The sequence below is a fragment of the Corylus avellana genome, chromosome 8, assembly GCF_965113065.1.
Source record: "Corylus avellana chromosome 8, dhCorAvel1.hap1.2, whole genome shotgun sequence".
Taxonomy (NCBI): domain Eukaryota; kingdom Viridiplantae; phylum Streptophyta; class Magnoliopsida; order Fagales; family Betulaceae; genus Corylus; species Corylus avellana.
Genome location: NC_142497.1, coordinates 19,205,416 through 19,222,345, shown reverse-complemented (window position 1 = coordinate 19,222,345; position 16,930 = coordinate 19,205,416). Strand labels below are relative to the sequence as shown.

Here is a 16,930-nt window from a genome sequence, read left to right as displayed (position 1 = left end):
TGAGATGGGTCCTTTGATTTTGCAGCAAGGGCAGAGGACCGGCAGAAAGAAGAAGATGGAAAAATTTTGCAGCAAGGACTGGTTTTCTACCGACAGAAAGAGGACCTGCAGAAAATTTTTTCCCTTCCAGCAAGGGCAAAAAATCCAAAGTAGAGGGAAGAAGAAGATAGCTACGGGAAGAAAGAAGAAGAAAATATGAGGGAGAGAGAGAAAGTTTGTTTAATAAATTAAAAGAATAAAATAAAAAAGTAAAATAAAAAAAATAATATTTTAATGATATAGGGAACGACGAAGGGAAGCTATTGGGGTGCATATTGACATAAGGAAGCATAAAGTAGTTTGGATCCTTAAGTTTAGGGAAAATGACAGAGAAGCTGCTGGGAATGCTCTAAAGGAGGTGGGTGTATGCCAAGCAAGTAAAGGGCACCCATAGGTGTTACCTACCAACCACCGGTAGTCGGTGGCATGTCGGTGAGATCCATTCCACTGTCAAGTGAAAGCTCCAATAAAGCAAAATAATAAAAATGAATGCTTTTAGTAAATTTGAATACAGCCACTCAATTACTTAAGTTGCGAGTCACTGCAAAAATATTAGGATTTAGTGACGTGGCAAAAATATTTGGTTATTGATGTTAGATTATTGATTATTGATGTTGGGTTGTCGAGAGGTTGTATATGCTGGAGAAAATTACAAAAAAAAAAAAAAATTTCCCTGTAAACTGTAGTGACGTGGCATACACTGCCACGTTACTACCAGTGGTAATGTGGCAGATAATGCCACGTTACTATAAGTGGTAACGTGGCACTTTGTTACCATGTGACTAGTTGGTAACGTTTAACAAAATAACACATTACAATTTTATTGTAACGTGGTAATTATTAACACGTTACCAAATTGTAATGTGTCAAAATCTGACACGTTACAAAATTCAATTTTGTTATGTCCAATTTCACTACGCGCCAGACACGTTACAAAAAACATGTTACAATACTTTAGTAACGTGTTAACCCCATATACACGTTACTACTGGTCCGTGACTAAAAAAATTGATTTTTGTAGTGAGTGTTGTAATTTGCCCTCAATTTTACATCTTAAAAGGGAATGTGTAACATTATTTAGTAGATTGCTATACAATTTGATGGTGTAATATTAAAAATTAGTCATTAAATAAACACTTGTAAAAAATAAAAATTAAAAAATAAAAATTGATTTTTACTACCATGTCATCCAAATTGTACGATAATTGTTATATAATTGTCTATAAAATAACTTTACTCAAAAGGAAATTTATGATAATGAGAAATGCTACCTACTCTCAAATGCGCACTTCTCGGAGTGACAGTAAAAATTACGGTTAAATTTTAAATGGATTATTACCGCATTAAAAAATTTGCATTTGGAAGCTTGGGAGTTGAATAGCATTTAACATTTCTACGAGGATTTTGGGTTGCAATCTCACGCCAAGGTACAGGTACTACTTAAAAGTCCAACTGAACGGGCCTTAAAACTTTTTCTTTTCGGCCATCTTCTCCAAACGGATACCGGTTTTGCCGTCTCAACAAAACGACTGCCGTTTTTCAACTATCTTATACACCAGAGGGTTCGTTTCTATAATTTCAGATGCTATCATGCGCCCACTGGCGCCCGATAAGAAGAAATGCAGTGCTCGAGTGGGGGTGTTCGTCTTTCCCCTGCGTTCCCATTGTCCAGATGGTTGTGGGCCCGTGGATTTTCCGCCAAGCTCTTCGTTGGAGGTATTTTCTCGAACTTTCACTTTTCGATTTTCCATTTCATACAATTTCTCATCACACACGACTGGTTTTCTCGGAAACCAAACACGGGCTTTTATTGGGTATGTCAGTTAGTTCAGCGGGTATAGTCTCTTGTCGTACGAGATATCCGAGATTGACTGCAACGAGAAACACCCCCCCCCCCCCCTCCCTTTTTTTTAATAAATTTTCCTTTATAGGTAATCATTTTTGAATTATGTAATGTGCTCGTTATTCGATTTTTCTTGAAAAGGTATTGATTTTCAGCATCAAAACTATATTCCTAATTTCGAAACTCTTGTTGATGATAATCATTGTTAGTTATTAGCTCACAAATTGAATTCTAGAAGATTTTTCTTCTCCTTTTTCTCTTTTCAGAGCTAGTTGAAATCAATATTCGCTTCCAAAAGCAAGCATGTTTCTTCCATAGTTTGAATTGTGTCCTACTTAAAGTGAATCTAGCTAAGCAACATTCCTTAGGCTTGAGCGCATGAATTCCTTGTTTGTGCTGTGTGAATTGATGAAGTTTCCAAAGCTAGTCCCAAGGTATAAATCGGTTCATTGATTTTATTATTAATACGACGCAAGTGATGCTCTATGAGAGGCGAATCACAAAATTCATTGTCTGCATGTGAGAACTCTAAGAACAAATTTCAATTTAATAGACTAGGTTGGAAGAAATCAATTGAATATATTGGGTTAGAAGAATTTTCTCCAATTCCATTTAGAGAAAAACTTTGTTCATTTAACTTTCACATTCCTATACGGATTACTGAATCTGTAATAGTAGGTTTGGCACCTTTTCTGGAGTGTCATAAGCTAATCTTAAAGTTTAATTTTGCACATTTATTGTTAAGAGTATTGAGCAACATCGTTCATGTATTAATATCAGTTGCTAAGTACCAGAAAATGCACCTCTAGAAAAATTGGATTCTCTGAAAAAATGGTTGGATTTGTGGAGCCTTTGTTCCCTAGCTTCTTGAGAGTATCTCTTTTGCAGCCAAATTTGTCAGTATAATGTGTGTTTTGGCTTGTAGGGCTTTCCTATGATACCAATGAAGCTGTTCTAAAGGAAGCTTTTGGACGGCATGGTGAGATAATTGAAGGTAATGTAGTGTATCATAAAGGTTGAAAATTATGTTTTCAGGTCCAAATGGCAATATATTTTCTTAAGGGAATTATGCTATCATATTTGGCAGTTAAAGTTATATGTGATCACAAGAGTGGGAGATCAAAAGGGTATGGGTTTTTGCGGTTCATTTCTGAAACTGCAGCCGCCACAGCTCTAAAAGAAATGGATGGTCAGGTAAATGTACTAATTCACCATGAAATAATTCTATTATTGTCTTAAAGTTACCCTGTTAAGTGTTTGAAATGAAAATACTATAATCAGCTAAAGTCGTGTTTTGTGATCCTCTTCAGTTATTGGATGGCAGAAATATTCGTGTGCATTGTGCACACCAGGCATAAAAAGATGGACCTGAGGTATTACTTGGTTAGATTGTTCAATTTATTTAATTCCACTTTCAGCCATAAAGGAATTTGGTGTTGGGACTTAGTTGTATGTGCTTGGGCTCTCTACTTAATCTGTTCCTCCAAGATTTCTTTCCATGGCAGTTTACTTGATGAAGTTAGAAACAATCCCACCTGCCAGATGGGTCATTTTTCTATGCATCAAACGTGCACTTTCGCTTTCTATCAAACACCTTGCATTATTCTTTGAGCCAGTCCTCACCATCTCAATGTTGTGTCATTATGAGTAAAATGCTGAGATGGATATAGCCTGCATTTGGTAGAGTTTATGTGCCTTACCTCCAAGAGGTGGCCTTACCTCCAAGAGGTGGCTTTACTTCTTTGGCCATTCTGTTGATGCTATAAGGATGAAATCTTGGGCTGTATTCAGTTCATGATGTCCTATGTTGTTCTTCACAGACCCACGCACGCCACTCAAATTGTTAAAATTGGTGATATTGTTCAATCTAAGGGAATCTTTATCATTATTATTATTATTATTATTATTATCATTCTGGTGGCATATTATTTCTTTTGTTTCACCTTATGTGTGTATCTATATGTAGGTGAGCCGTGATCATCCCACCATCTCACAGCTACGTCTCTGAGGCTTCACCTGTTTTAGCAGGAAATGGGAAACTGGATGCTATTAAAGGTTGAGTCAATAGAGCCTTCAGTTTTGCTTGCTGCTGAATCCTGTGTGTTACAAAATCTTAAGAACCTCTTTCCTAAAGACAGTATACTTCAACTAAAACAGAAAGGGGCTTGCTTTTCTTTCAATTTTTGAGGATTGTAAAATTTGAATCGTCAAATCCCGTCTCCCGTTTGCTCATGTTATACGATGCTTTATTGGATTAGTTTTTCTCTAAAACCCAACGTAGCCAAATTATCTTTTTAAATGAAGAGTTGAGCAAGATTAGAAAAGTAATATTATGATATTTTTGGGTTAAGGACTTCCCTTTTGCTACTGTATTCATTGTTAGAGTGGTGAATGGAAACTTTTTGCTTATTTCAGCAGGGACAGTGGAGTGGTGACAAATCAGAGTCTGAAAGGTAATAAGAGTTGGTGTCTCTAAATCAAGTAGAGATTGGAAAAAAAAAGTGTTTAAACTTGTAGGAATTTCAAGGACCTTTATACATGTTTTGAATCTTTTGATATTCTAACCTTGATTAGACCATACCCTCTACAGGGGCAATTATTGAGAATATTAGCCTAAGCAAACATGCCCAAAACAATGAAGGAACATTATTTAATGCATCGTCTTTCAAGTTAAAAGAAATACTTTTAATGCATCCCAAAACAGAATAAAGAAGCACCAATATAGAAAGACTTTGAGTTCATTTTTGTCTGGCCTCCGCCTTTGACATTTCAAAGGCGGAGAGCAGAAGCATAGGAAGAGATCTGATGAATCTTATGAAGACTAAGCTCTTCATCTTCATCCTAGACATGAGATGAAGACACCTAACTTTTTGAGAGAGAGAGAGAGATGAAAAACACAGAAGAAGACTAGGTATTTTTAATAAATGTTTTAAAAAATACCAGCAGAGATAGGTTAGAATTCTGTCAGAAACGAGTAACCTCCACTCCAACCTCCTACTTTCGTTGGAAAAACAAATGGGCCTACGCCTGCCGTCAAAAGCCAACCCGCACGGGTCGAAGTCAGGTCAACGGTTGGAGTGATGTAATTTTGCACAGCCCTACCGCCAATCAAGAAATTTTTGCCCTGGTTTTTCATTGGTTTACCACCTTAAGCTCCCAAAATCATCCAGAGTCCCGAACACCTTTCCCTTCAACTTACAAATAAGCATGCAAGTGTAAAGAAGTTGTCCCTCCTCAACTCAGTTTAACTCGATGAAACCACATATGCAACTATTTAGGTCAACAATTTGAATTTTGGAAGTCATAAGAATCAGAATATTTGGTAGTGTATCCTTAGTTTAGGGCTCCACACACCTTGCTGGATGTTATGGTTCTAACTTTTTGTTTTATTTGAAGTATCCTGTCCTCAATCCTCCACACCGTACTCCATTAAAGACAGTATACTTCAAATAAAACAAATGATAGAATTCATAATATTATTTATCAAGTACTTGGAAAGCAACATCAACAAAAATGCAGTAAGATTAATAAGGCATACTGAACTTAAGCTCCACTGCATACATACACCATAATACCATTTTTCAATTGGGGGGGGGGGGGGGGGGGGGGGGGCGGGGAAAGGAACTACTACTACTACTAGAAACAATATGTTATTAGTCATCCGACACAGAATGCCAAAGGCATTTTCTATACAGATCTCTATATGGGACATTAAAATGAGCCTTCTCATCAAGAAGTGGCATCTTCAGCTCTCCTTGTCTTTGCAATTTCAACAAAAATCAGCCTCCCATCAACTATCTGTAAGGAAGTATAAACACAGAGGATGAAAAATAGGAGCAGCAGGGGCTTTGAAAAACATAGCTCTATAATCAACCACAAATCACAGCAATGTTGATGCAATTTGAGTGTTTGACAGCATATCTTGGAAGAGGGATGAAGATCCAACTAATTGCCATATAAATTGACAAGAACAAAGAAAAATAAAAATATCCTGCAAAAGTATAGGGTTTTTTCTTATCGGCTGGACAAAATATATGAGATGAAAAAGCGGTTTTAGTCTGATGTTATTCCTGTTAAAGCATGCCATATTCAGAAATTTCTTCACAGAGAAAGAGGTTTATCACAATGCAGAGACTGAAGTAGTGATCTTAGCGCTTTACAGAAAGATTGTTTCCATCAAACACAGACAAACAAAAGAAGTGCAAAACAAACCTCTGAATGATACATATCAATCGATGATTACACTAGCCAAAAAAAAAGGGACCGTCACAATGACTACGGGTAATTGAAAAAAGATTAAAGATTCATTTTATTTTTACTTCTTTTATTACATGAATAAAATGATGCAATGATATTGCAACATCACTAGATCGTTAAGAATGATTCAAGATATACAAACTAATGTTATATTTTCTAAAGCATAATGATCTCTTGCCTTCTACAATCAATAACTAGAATGCAAACTTACAGCCACCACGCTCCACACGGGTTTCATCAGAGATGTATCATTAGATTATAATAAAGACATGAAAACATTAATTAGACTTGTGAAGGAAGAACTGCTTCCCCACTTCTCTCTAGCCTGTTACCCAATAATTATTATTAGCAGAAGAATGGAAAATCACTACCTTAAACCAGAGGGTTCTGACAGATATGTTTTCTCTCTTAAGGTTCTTGGTAACCTTCTTCTGCTTATGGTTTCCATTTAGCTATTGTCACTGCAAAAATTTAAGTTTATTTGTTGGGCTTACAAGGTAGCTTGATTTTGTTTTCCCCTTCTGTGCACTTAAACTCAACTCAGTAACAATTTTGGATGATAGATAATTCACTGATAGAAAGATACGAGGGCAAAAACTTCGTATTGAGAAATACAACTCCTAACAATATAATGAATTGAAAGTGTATTCAAAGTGGAATGATGCATGCTTTCCCAGGGCCCATACCCCCGTTACTCCACTCTGGTAGGAGAAAACAACTAATACAACATTATAAGAACCTTCAAAACTCTAAACAAATATGAATAAGTTCTGGTATTTAATCCAGATATTCAACTACAGTGATTGAAAAAAAAAAAAAAACACCCTCGATAACTAATCTAAACTGAAATGCTAATCTTGACAGAAATTCTTAGGTATTATTACAAGTTCCTGTGAACATGAGTCCTGATACAGGTGACTTCTGGCATCTATAATCCAGATATTGAGCTACAGTGATTGACAAAACCCCACCATAACTAATCTTAACTGAAATGCTAATCTTGACTGAAATTCTTAGGTATCACACTAGAACAATTACTGCAATCGATTTAGTCTAATCATTACGTTGATACTTCTAAGAATGTTAACCTCAATTTGGTGATGGCAACTTAACTATGTGTTTCAACTTCTTAAGAATCTCTATGGACCATTGATCTTCATATGCATCATCTTCCGCTAAACTATGAACAATAAAGACCATTAATTACTGAAGAAAACCAGTTGGATAAATGATAATCAATAAATTTTTAACTAAAACAAATTCCCTTTATCGGATTGTGGTAAAAACTCAAGTCAATTTACTAATAGATGTAACATTTTATCAATAATTTGAATATAATTTGCTTAGTAAATTAAACAGAGATTTACCCCCAAAAAAATTCTAACAAGTTAGGCATTGATGACCCTTTGAATCAATCTATAGAAGATTTTTAGGGAAGAGAGAGATAATACCCTGCCATTCATGGCCTTCAAAGCCTTCTGAGCCTCAGCCTCTGACTCGTATGTTACAAAACCAAAACCTTTGGGTCTTTCGGTTCTTGGGTCTTTAACTAGCCTAGCTACAGAAACAAAAAACCCATCAATTGTTTACAATCCATAAGAATTAAAACCCAGAAAGGGTGATGAATAAAGCATACCTTCTGTAACTACCCCAAATGGCGAAAACAACCTCTTCAGTTGTTCATTTGTGGTGTAAAATGATATTCCTGAGCAAAAAAGCAAGAATCAGAAACCATGGTTCTGAACAAAACTCATTTACGCGCGCGGGCGTGTAAGTGAGAGAGCATGAGAAAGATAAGAGTACTGCTGACGAATAGCTGCGAGTTGAATCTTTTCGCCATCTCAGTTCTAGATGAGTGTTCTTCGCGGAGCCGTTTTATCTTGAACTTTCGTTTAAATAGTGTTATATAAGCATCAATAATAATACAAATCGTGTTTTTATAATAAAAATTATATATATAAATTTAGAGGTGTCCGGACCACCTAAATAGGCCATAGGTAACCAAACCATTCTCAAACTTTTGAACGTGGTTCAGTCATCTCATGCGACCAATTTCGATGCGGTCGTCTATCCTTAATTTATATATATATGTTTTTTTTTTTAAAAAAATTTTATTATTATAAGAAACACTTTATTTATTTATTTATTTTTCAATAACCGCAAATTATTTTAATTTTAATAATAACTAGAGCATTACTTTAATAACTTTAAACATAATTTTACAGCAAAATTTGGCTATATTTTTTGTCACTAAATAAACTTCAAACGGTCAAAGATTTCAAACGAAATTTTGGAGAGTGGAATTATTTGCCAATAAATGGTTACTAAGAGCATTCCCAATGGAAGAGCCATATTTTTATGTAAAATAGCTCTTTAAAACTCACTTTTATCTAGTTTAGCTAAGCTATTTTTAAGTGTCTCCACATTCGATTAGCTATATTTTTAAAAAGAAGGTGGGAAAAGATTTGAGAAAAAGATAAAGCAGGAGAGAGAAACACTAAAAAATAAAATGGCTCCCTTAAAAAGTGCTGCTACATTTAACTTTTTTTTTAGCTCTTCTAATCAAATATCTATTTTACATATATTTTTGGCTCATCCAATGTGAGAGGTTTTTTGAGCAGTTGAAGAGCTATTCTAGATAAAAGTAACATTTGGCTCTTCCATTGGGAATGCTCTAAGACGAGTTTTTTTTTTTTTTTTTTTTTGACATGTTCACACAAGGAAAGGAAAAATGAGAATTCGAACTAGTGACTTTCGCTTCATTAAGCATGGTTAACAACCGATTAAACTACCCCTTGAAGACTACTAAGACGAGTTCTAAATTAGAGTCTATTGCAAATTAATGCATAAATTCCTTGAAAAAACAAAAAAGAGGAGAATCCCCAATTCAAAGTTTACCATTTTTGAGTTGTAAATCTGACCTTAAAAAAAGTACAAATACCATTCTTAAATTATCATTTTACCTCAAACTACTAGTCTTCCTTAAACTATAAAATATCCTTAATTAAAAATTCAACTTAGTCCAGCTTTGCATCCACAAGCTGTTCTCCATCCCACAACAAGAGCATATCCCTGCTCACAAAAATGCGAACTAATATTAATTTTAATAAAATGTTATATAACCGTTGTACAACTGAGATGATGTGATAATGAAAAATAATATTTGGATGAACAAAAACTTGTAAATTTTTTATTTTTAATAAAAGTTAATTTTTTCAGTTAATTTTTTCTGTTAGGTCATCTCATTAGCTAGTATAAATAGTTCTAAGCATGATAATGACTTCATTAGAACTTACATGCTAAGTACAAATCCTTCTTCTACGCCCGTGGGTTGATTTTCATCTACAATCTGAACATAAAGAATCAGTGATCATCAGGAGTTGTGAAGTGAGTCAGAAAGAAATCTGTAAAGAAAATTAAATAGAGATTTACATATTTCCAGCCCAAGCAACCCAAGCATTTGTTGCAATTCACATCTGCCTTTATGATTGGACGAACCGTCCGATAATGTTCCGGACCGTCGACCAGCAGGTTGATTCTGCAATATCTCAAACACCCACATCAAAAAAAAAAAAAAAAAAGAAAGAAAGAAAGAAAGAAAGAAAGAAGATTAAATGCATTGAATGAAGTTTGATAATATCTTACGCCATTTCAAAGAAGCCTTCAGTGCCGAGACTAGCCTGCAAAATGCAATGCAGAACGATTGTAAGCAAAAGGAATCGATATTAATTTCTCCTTCGTTTCACCATTTGTTTTGTAATCAGTGATTTATGCATGAGGTGCAAAAACAAGAAACACAAGCTGATCAATGCCCAAGAACAATCAAATTCACAAAAACAGTCTCAAAAAAGAATTTCCTTTAAATGTATAACAGAATCCAAGAAAACGGAGAAGCATGCATTAAGGTAACACATACAATTATTTCTTTGCTATGAAAAACTGAAAAGAAAAGAATAATAATCAACAGAGAGAGAGAGAGAGAGATTTGTTACACTGAAAAGTAAGTCTCTGGCCAACGTAATATGGGTACGACAATTACGGCACACATAAAACTTAGTGTCGGGAGTTTGATCGTAATCAATGAGAAAGAGCCTCCCCATTTCAAAGAGCTCTGAAACTTTCAAGTGTTATGAGAAAAAAAAACAAACAAACTGTTCAAGAAATGTTGCTCTGAGTCTTTGCATGAGAATTGTGAGAAGAAGATCAGAAAGAAGAAGAAGAAGAAGATTTATAGCTTATCAATCCTCATTTAACTGTTTCAGTTAAATGCCAACGTGGCGGCAACTAAACAGTTTGTGGGGGGTTGGCAAATTAACGTGCACCAGATTGGTTGCTTTTTCTTTTTTTCTTTTTTTTTTTTTTTTTTTCTAATTAAAAGAGGGGGGAGGGGCGACCAGTGTAGATTTCCCCCCCTGGGCGTGACCATAGGGGCCCCCCCTCGCCATGGAATGTCCGGTTTGAGCCATAGCTACTGCCTAAGCGGCGAGCCCGTCACCACAGCCCCACAAAGGTGCGAGTTGGTAAAGCCCAGAGTTGAGCACGCACTACTACCGCAAGCGGGTTCGAACTCGTGCCCCTGGAGGGGGGGTTTACCCGGCTGCTTTACCATCTCGACTACCACCTTGGTGGTACCAGATTGGTTGCTTTAGTACTGCATGCATGCAGATTTCTCCGTCAGAAACAGAGGTCACAGATTGTTAATTTCTTATTTTGGTAGAAAAATTGAAATTCAGATCCCTTCTAATTGAGGAAAAATTAAAGATTCTCTAATTATTAATTGTGATCCTTTATTTTAAATTTAATGGTCTATAAAATGTCAGCTTCTTTTATATAACTGAGGGATTAAATGTTGGCTTTTGTTTTACTGAGGTTTAAATGATTTTATAGACTATTGGATTTAAAATGAAGAGCCACAATTAACAATTAGAGAATCTCCAATTTCTCCCAATTAGAGGGGATCCGGATCCGAAAAATTGTGACAACCATTATAATTTAATTGATCAATGAACATTTTTTGGTCACTCATTGAATAAATGATGCATGGACTACACCAAAATCTTGCTTTCCTTAAGAATTGATCATAATAATCTTATTATCAAAAAACATCTAGTACCCAAGTGGTTTTGACAAGTACCCAATATACTTTTACTTTCAAATGTTAATGAAACTCCAAATCAAGTGGAAAATGACAAGGCCAGGGATAACATCTATCATTCATAGGTTTGAACAAATGGCTATATAAATTTAGAGGTGATTGGATCACTCTAAATTGACTATAGGGAGTGGCCAAACTATCTCAAACTTTTGAATTTGGTCCGACCATCTCATATATATGGCCGGCCAATTTGGGTGTGGTCGACTACCCTTATTTTTTAGACACATTTTGTAACCCCAAATTATCTTACTTTTAATAATAACTAGCGCACTACTTTTATACCTTTAAACATAATTTTACTGCAAAATTTGGCTATATTTTTTGTCATTAAATAAACTTCAAGCAGTCAAAGATTTCAAACGAAATTTAAAGAGTACGGAGTGAAAGTAATACAAATAAGGTAATCAAATCACCACCAAGGTGGTAGTTGAGTTGGTAGAAGAACTCCTTTCATCTTAGTGGTCGCGTGTTCGAATCCGCTTGTGGTAGTAGATGCGTGAATCAAATGCTACTATGAAGGGACTCTACTGGCTTACACTTTGGTGGGGTTGTGGTGACCGGCTCGCCTTCCCAAGCAGTAGCTATGGCTCAAACCGGACATTCCACAGTGGATGGGAACCCCGATGGTCATGCTCAAGGAGGAAAACTACACTGGTCGCCCATTCCCATCCTTTTAAATTAGAAAAAAATAAAAAAAAATAAAAAAATAAAATAAAATAAAAATAAAAAAATCACACCAATCATAAGGATTTGATACGCAATTGCAACGATTTTTTATTGTAATTGTATGAAAATATATATACTCTAGACAAGAAGAAATTGCATCAATGGCTCTCTTTCTTCCATATACAATATTTCAACACAATTCGACACAGCCTTATTAATCCAGATTCACGAATTATCCATCAAATGAAAAACAACCCACCAACAAAAGTTTTGACAATTAATATCTCATCTAACTTTATAGACTACTGTGGAAATCAAACTTAATTAATCAACATATATATAATCATAAAGAATGTCGTGGTCGTCGTACATCTGTGCATCCACCATATCTCTGCCATTCCACAACATGAGATTGTCCCTGCCCACAAATATATCTGTTATATATACGACGACCGTCGTACAACTGAGATGACGTGACAATGAAAATCAGTATTTAGATCAACAAAAACTTGTAAAAAAAATAAAATGTTAGTTTTCACTGTCACGACATCTCAACACTGTAATAAATAGTATTTCTCTAATTTATAGAATGAAGCATGCATGATAATGACTTAATTAGAACTTACATACAAAGTACTAGTCCTAGTTCGAATGACGTGGGGTTTGTTGCATCTTTAACCTGAACATTATAAAGAGTCAGTGATCAGGAGTTGTGCAGTCAGAAAGAAATCTCTAAAGAAAATTAAATAGAGATTTTAATTTACATAGGCAAAGCCCAAGTATTCCAAGCATTTGATGCAATTCACAGCTGCCTCTACGAGTACTTCATTAATCCTCCGATAATGTTCCGGACCGTCAATCACCAGGTTGACACTGCAATATCTCAAACACCCAAATCCAAAAAAAAAAAAAAAGAAAGAAAGAAAGAAAGAAAGAAGATTAAATGCATTGAATGAAGTTTGATAGTATCTTACGCCTTTTTAAAGGAGGCTTCATTGCCGTGATTAACCTGCAAAATGCAATTAATGCAGAGCGATTGTAAACAAAAAGAATCGATATTAATTTCTCCTTCGTTTCACCATTTCTTTTATAATCAGTGATTTATGCATGAGGCGCAAAAACAAGAAACACAAGCTGCTCAATGCCCAAGAACAATCAAATTCACAAAAACAGTCTCAAAAACGAATTTTCTTTGAATGTATAGCAGAATCCAAGAAAACGGAGAGGCATTAAGGTAACAAATGCACTTTCAATTCTTTGATATGAAAAACTGAAACGAAAAAAAATAATAATCAACAGAGAGAGAGGGAGAGAGAGAGAGAGAGAGAGAGATTTGTTACATGGTCAATTTTGTTTGTGGCCAACGTAATATGGGTAAGGCATCTACGGCACACATAAAACTCAGTGTCGGGAGTTTCATCGTATTGAATGAGAAAGAGCCTCCCCATTTCAGAGAGCTCTGAAACTTTCAAGTGTTACGAAAAAAGTAGTTCAAGAAATGTTGCTCTGAATCTTTGCTTGCTTGAGACTTGTGAGACGAAGATCAGAAAGAAGAAGAAGATAAGAAGATTTATATATAGCTTATCAATTCTCATTTAACTGTTTCAGTTAATCTCGTGGCAGTCAAGACTCCAAGTAATATCAATCAATGGTGCAGCAAAGGCAAAAATATTATCTCCCTCAGTTGACAGACATGAAGATATGCATACACAAGGAAAGGCTTGACCTTATTTCATAAGACCGGCTCGGGTGCCCAAAACCACCACAGGGCAAACGGGATGGCTCTGGCCACCCCTTAGGGCAAAATGGGGTGGCATTTTGTCTACACATTTTTCTTTTTTCTTTTTTAATTTTTTAATAATTTGAGTTTTAAAATTTTTTTATTTTTAATTAATTAGGCATATGAACACATGTTGCTTTTTAAAGGGTGTTGGCGTGAATTTCTGTCAAATTTTTAATGGAAGTTTGACTTAAGTATTATCTCCGTTTTTAGTTATTATTGACGTGTCATTTGTGATACAAAATGAAATTGAAAGCAAAAAATAAAGTTGTTAAACCACATAAGGCAAAAAGTATTTAACCTTTTTAATAATAAAAACTCTAAGATAATGTATATATATATAAAACATTTAGAGGTGGTCGGACCATCCTAAATTGACTATAGGGGGTGGCCAAACTATCCTCAATTTTTTGGATGTGGTTCGGCCATCTCATGTGGCTAATTTGGGTGTGGTAAACTGCCCTTAGGGTGTGTTTGGCAAACCCTTATGCCTTTGTTATTATAGTTGATGTGGATTGATGTGATATAAAGTTTTGAATTTTTTGTATTGAAAAGTGAGAAGTTTTGTTTTATAGTATTTTTTTTATTTAAATAGTAATAAAAAGTAAATGATGTGATATAAAAAGTAAAAATAAAAAATGAAAATATTTTGATGTTGATTTTTTGGAAAAATGGAGTGTGAATAGTGTCAAGGAGAAGGGGTTGCCAAATGGTGCCTTAATTTTTTTGAGGAAAAATTCATATACCCCCTCAAACTACCACAAAACTCAAAATGTCATCTCAAATTTTTAACTGCAACAATGTCTTTTCAAACTACAAATAATTGTCAGTATTCACTCATTATGACAAAAATACCCTAAATAAAAATAAAAATTATATTTAAAAATAATTAAAAACAAAAAAGGAAAAAAAAAGTGAATTAAAAAAAAAATCCGAAAAAAAAATCCAAATTGATAGAGGTATTTTTGTCCTTTTGACAAAAATTTATGATATTTTTGTCTTTTTGTTGGCCTTGGGGGGATATTGCCAATTTTTTTAGTAGTTTTGGAAGAGGGGGAACATTAATGTCAATTGGGTGGTAGTTTGAGGAGAGTGATTTTTTTTCATTTTTCATTTTTATGTTTTTTTTATTTTATTATTATAAGAAACACATTTTGTAACGACCCCAAATTATCTTACGTACTTTTAATAATTACTAGAGTACTACTTTTATACCTTTAAACATAATTTTACATCAAAATTTGGCTATATTTTTTTGTCATTAAATAAACATCAAGTGGTCAAAGATTTCAAACGAAAATTTGAAGAGCGGAGTTATTTGAGTAATTCTAAAAGTCCATCTTGTGTCACTCTAAGAATGAGATGACTTTTAAAATCATTGGTTGATTAAAATTTAATAATGATCAATCATAAATCTAATAGTGATTTTAGAAACCACGTCATTCTTGGAGTGACATAAGTGAGACACAATGACTTCTAACATTACTCAAGTAATCAAGTTATTTGCCAATAATGGTTACCAAGACGAGTTCTAAACTAGTTTTAAAATTTTAGAGAGCTTGCAAATTAATGCATAAATTCCTTGAAAAAAGAAAGAAAGAAGAAAAAAAAAAAAAAAAAACAACAACAAAAGTTTTGACAATATCTCATCAAACTTAATCAATAATATTAATTGTGATTTCGTCCTCCGTGTTTGCATCCGCTACCTCTTCTCCATTCCACACCAGGAGCTTATCCCTGCTCACAATTTCTTGTATCAAGAATCCAAATATCCAACTGTATCTTAAGAGGACGTGACGGTAAAAAATTAGCATTTTGATTGGTAAAACACAAAAAGTTAAAAAGATTATTCTCACTGCTACGTTATTTCAATGGTACGGTTTTGCACTTTTATAACGAGGTTTAGAACTTACATAAAGAGTAAAGTTCCTGCGTATTTCCATGCCATGGGTTCATTTTCATCTTCAACCTGTACATAAAGAATCGGTGATCATCAGGAGTTGTGTGAAGTGAGTCAGAAGGAAATCTGTAAAGAAAATTAGATAGAGATTTACATATTTCCAGCCCAAGTAACCCAAGCATTTGTTGCAATTCACGTCTGCCTCTATCTCTTCACCAACCCTCCGATAATGTTCCGGACCGTCAATTACCAGGTTGACACTGCATTAATATCTCAAACAACAAGTCAAGAAAAAAGAAGAAAAAAAAAAAAGAAGAAGAAGAAGATTAAATGCATTGAATGAAGCTTGATAATATCTTACGCTTTTCCAAAGTAGATTTCATTGTCGGGTATAGACTGCAATATGCAATGCAGAACGATTGTAAGTAAAAAGAAACGAAGTATATATATATATATATATATATATCTTCAAAGCATATCCCAAGAACAATCAAATTTACAAAAAGAGTCTCAAAAACGAATTTTCTTTGAATGTATAACAGAATCCAAGAAAACGGAGAAGCATTAAGGTAACAAATGCACTTTCTTTGATATGAAAAACTGAAAAGAAAAGAAATAATAATCAACAGAGAGAGAGAGAGAGACTGATTTGTTACACTGAAAAGTAAGTTTGTGGCCAACGAAATATGGGCATGGCATGTACGGCACAGATAGAACTTAGTGTCGGGAGTTTGATCGTAATCAATGAGAAAGAGCCTCCCCATTTCAAAGAGCTCTGAAACTTTCAAGTGTTATGAAAAAAAAAAAAAGTAGTTCAAGAAATGTTGCTCTGAGTCTTTGCATGAGAATTGTGAGAAGAAGATCAGAAAGAAGAAGAAGAAGAAGATTTATAGCTTATCAATCCTCATTTAACTGTTTCAGTTAAATGCCAACATGGCGGGAACTAAACAGTTTGTGGGGAGTTGGCAAACGTGCACCAAATTGCTTGCTTTACTGCGCATGCATGCAGATTGCTCTGTCAGGAACAGAGGTCACAGATTATTAATTTGATATTTTGCTACAAAAATTGTGACAACCATTATAATTTAATTGATCAATTTAAATCATAGAGGAGAATTTAACAACATTACAACATCAATTGACATTACAAATACACCCATTAATTTTTTTTTTTTTTTTTTTTGTTTTTTTGTTCTTGGGCTGCACACAATGGTTGAGAAGGGGAGTAGTTGAATCCGTTGACGAGTCAAAACATTTGAACATCCTCTTTAGTCATTCGATTCAATTTCA

General features: G+C 34.5%; 2 protein-coding genes across 2 annotated transcripts; one reads left to right on the top strand and one right to left on the bottom strand.

Moving 5' to 3' along the window:
* The first annotated feature begins 1,601 nt into the window (after positions 1-1,601).
* On the top strand, positions 1,602-4,232 carry LOC132163467 (glycine-rich RNA-binding-like protein). Its single transcript, XM_059573766.2, has 5 exons — positions 1,602-1,755; positions 2,808-2,876; positions 2,970-3,076; positions 3,193-3,255; positions 3,849-4,232. Exons 1-4 carry the CDS (start codon positions 1,659-1,661, stop codon positions 3,238-3,240), a joined length of 321 nt encoding a protein of 106 aa, XP_059429749.1. The 5' UTR covers positions 1,602-1,658; the 3' UTR covers positions 3,241-3,255; positions 3,849-4,232.
* A 1,154-nt stretch (positions 4,233-5,386) lies between these two features.
* Positions 5,387-8,024, bottom strand: LOC132163468 (organelle RRM domain-containing protein 6, chloroplastic). The gene is made up of 4 exons (XM_059573767.2): positions 7,943-8,024; positions 7,776-7,844; positions 7,591-7,697; positions 5,387-5,680 (listed from the first exon to the last, which is right to left on the bottom strand). The coding sequence occupies exons 1-4, from the start codon at positions 7,977-7,979 to the stop codon at positions 5,612-5,614; spliced, it is 282 nt and encodes a 93-aa protein (XP_059429750.2). The 5' UTR covers positions 7,980-8,024; the 3' UTR covers positions 5,387-5,611.
* Positions 8,025-16,930: the final 8,906 nt, after the last annotated feature.

Bases quoted from the DNA above. Each gene is read 5' to 3' on its own strand.
- LOC132163467 (XM_059573766.2), top strand. From the start codon at position 1,659: ATGCAGTGCTCGAGTGGGGGTGTTCGTCTTTCCCCTGCGTTCCCATTG. The intron at 1,756-2,807 runs GTATTTTCTCGA...TTTGGCTTGTAG, and splicing joins CGCCAAGCTCTTCGTTGGAG to GGCTTTCCTATGATACCAAT. The intron at 2,877-2,969 runs GTAATGTAGTGT...CATATTTGGCAG, and splicing joins GCATGGTGAGATAATTGAAG to TTAAAGTTATATGTGATCAC.
- LOC132163468 (XM_059573767.2), bottom strand. From the start codon at position 7,979: ATGGCGAAAAGATTCAACTCGCAGCTATTCGTCAGCA. The intron at 7,845-7,942 runs GTACTCTTATCT...TTTTTTGCTCAG, and splicing joins CTCGCAGCTATTCGTCAGCA to GAATATCATTTTACACCACA. The intron at 5,681-7,590 runs GTATTATCTCTC...ACTTCCTTACAG, and splicing joins TGAAGGCCATGAATGGCAGG to ATAGTTGATGGGAGGCTGAT.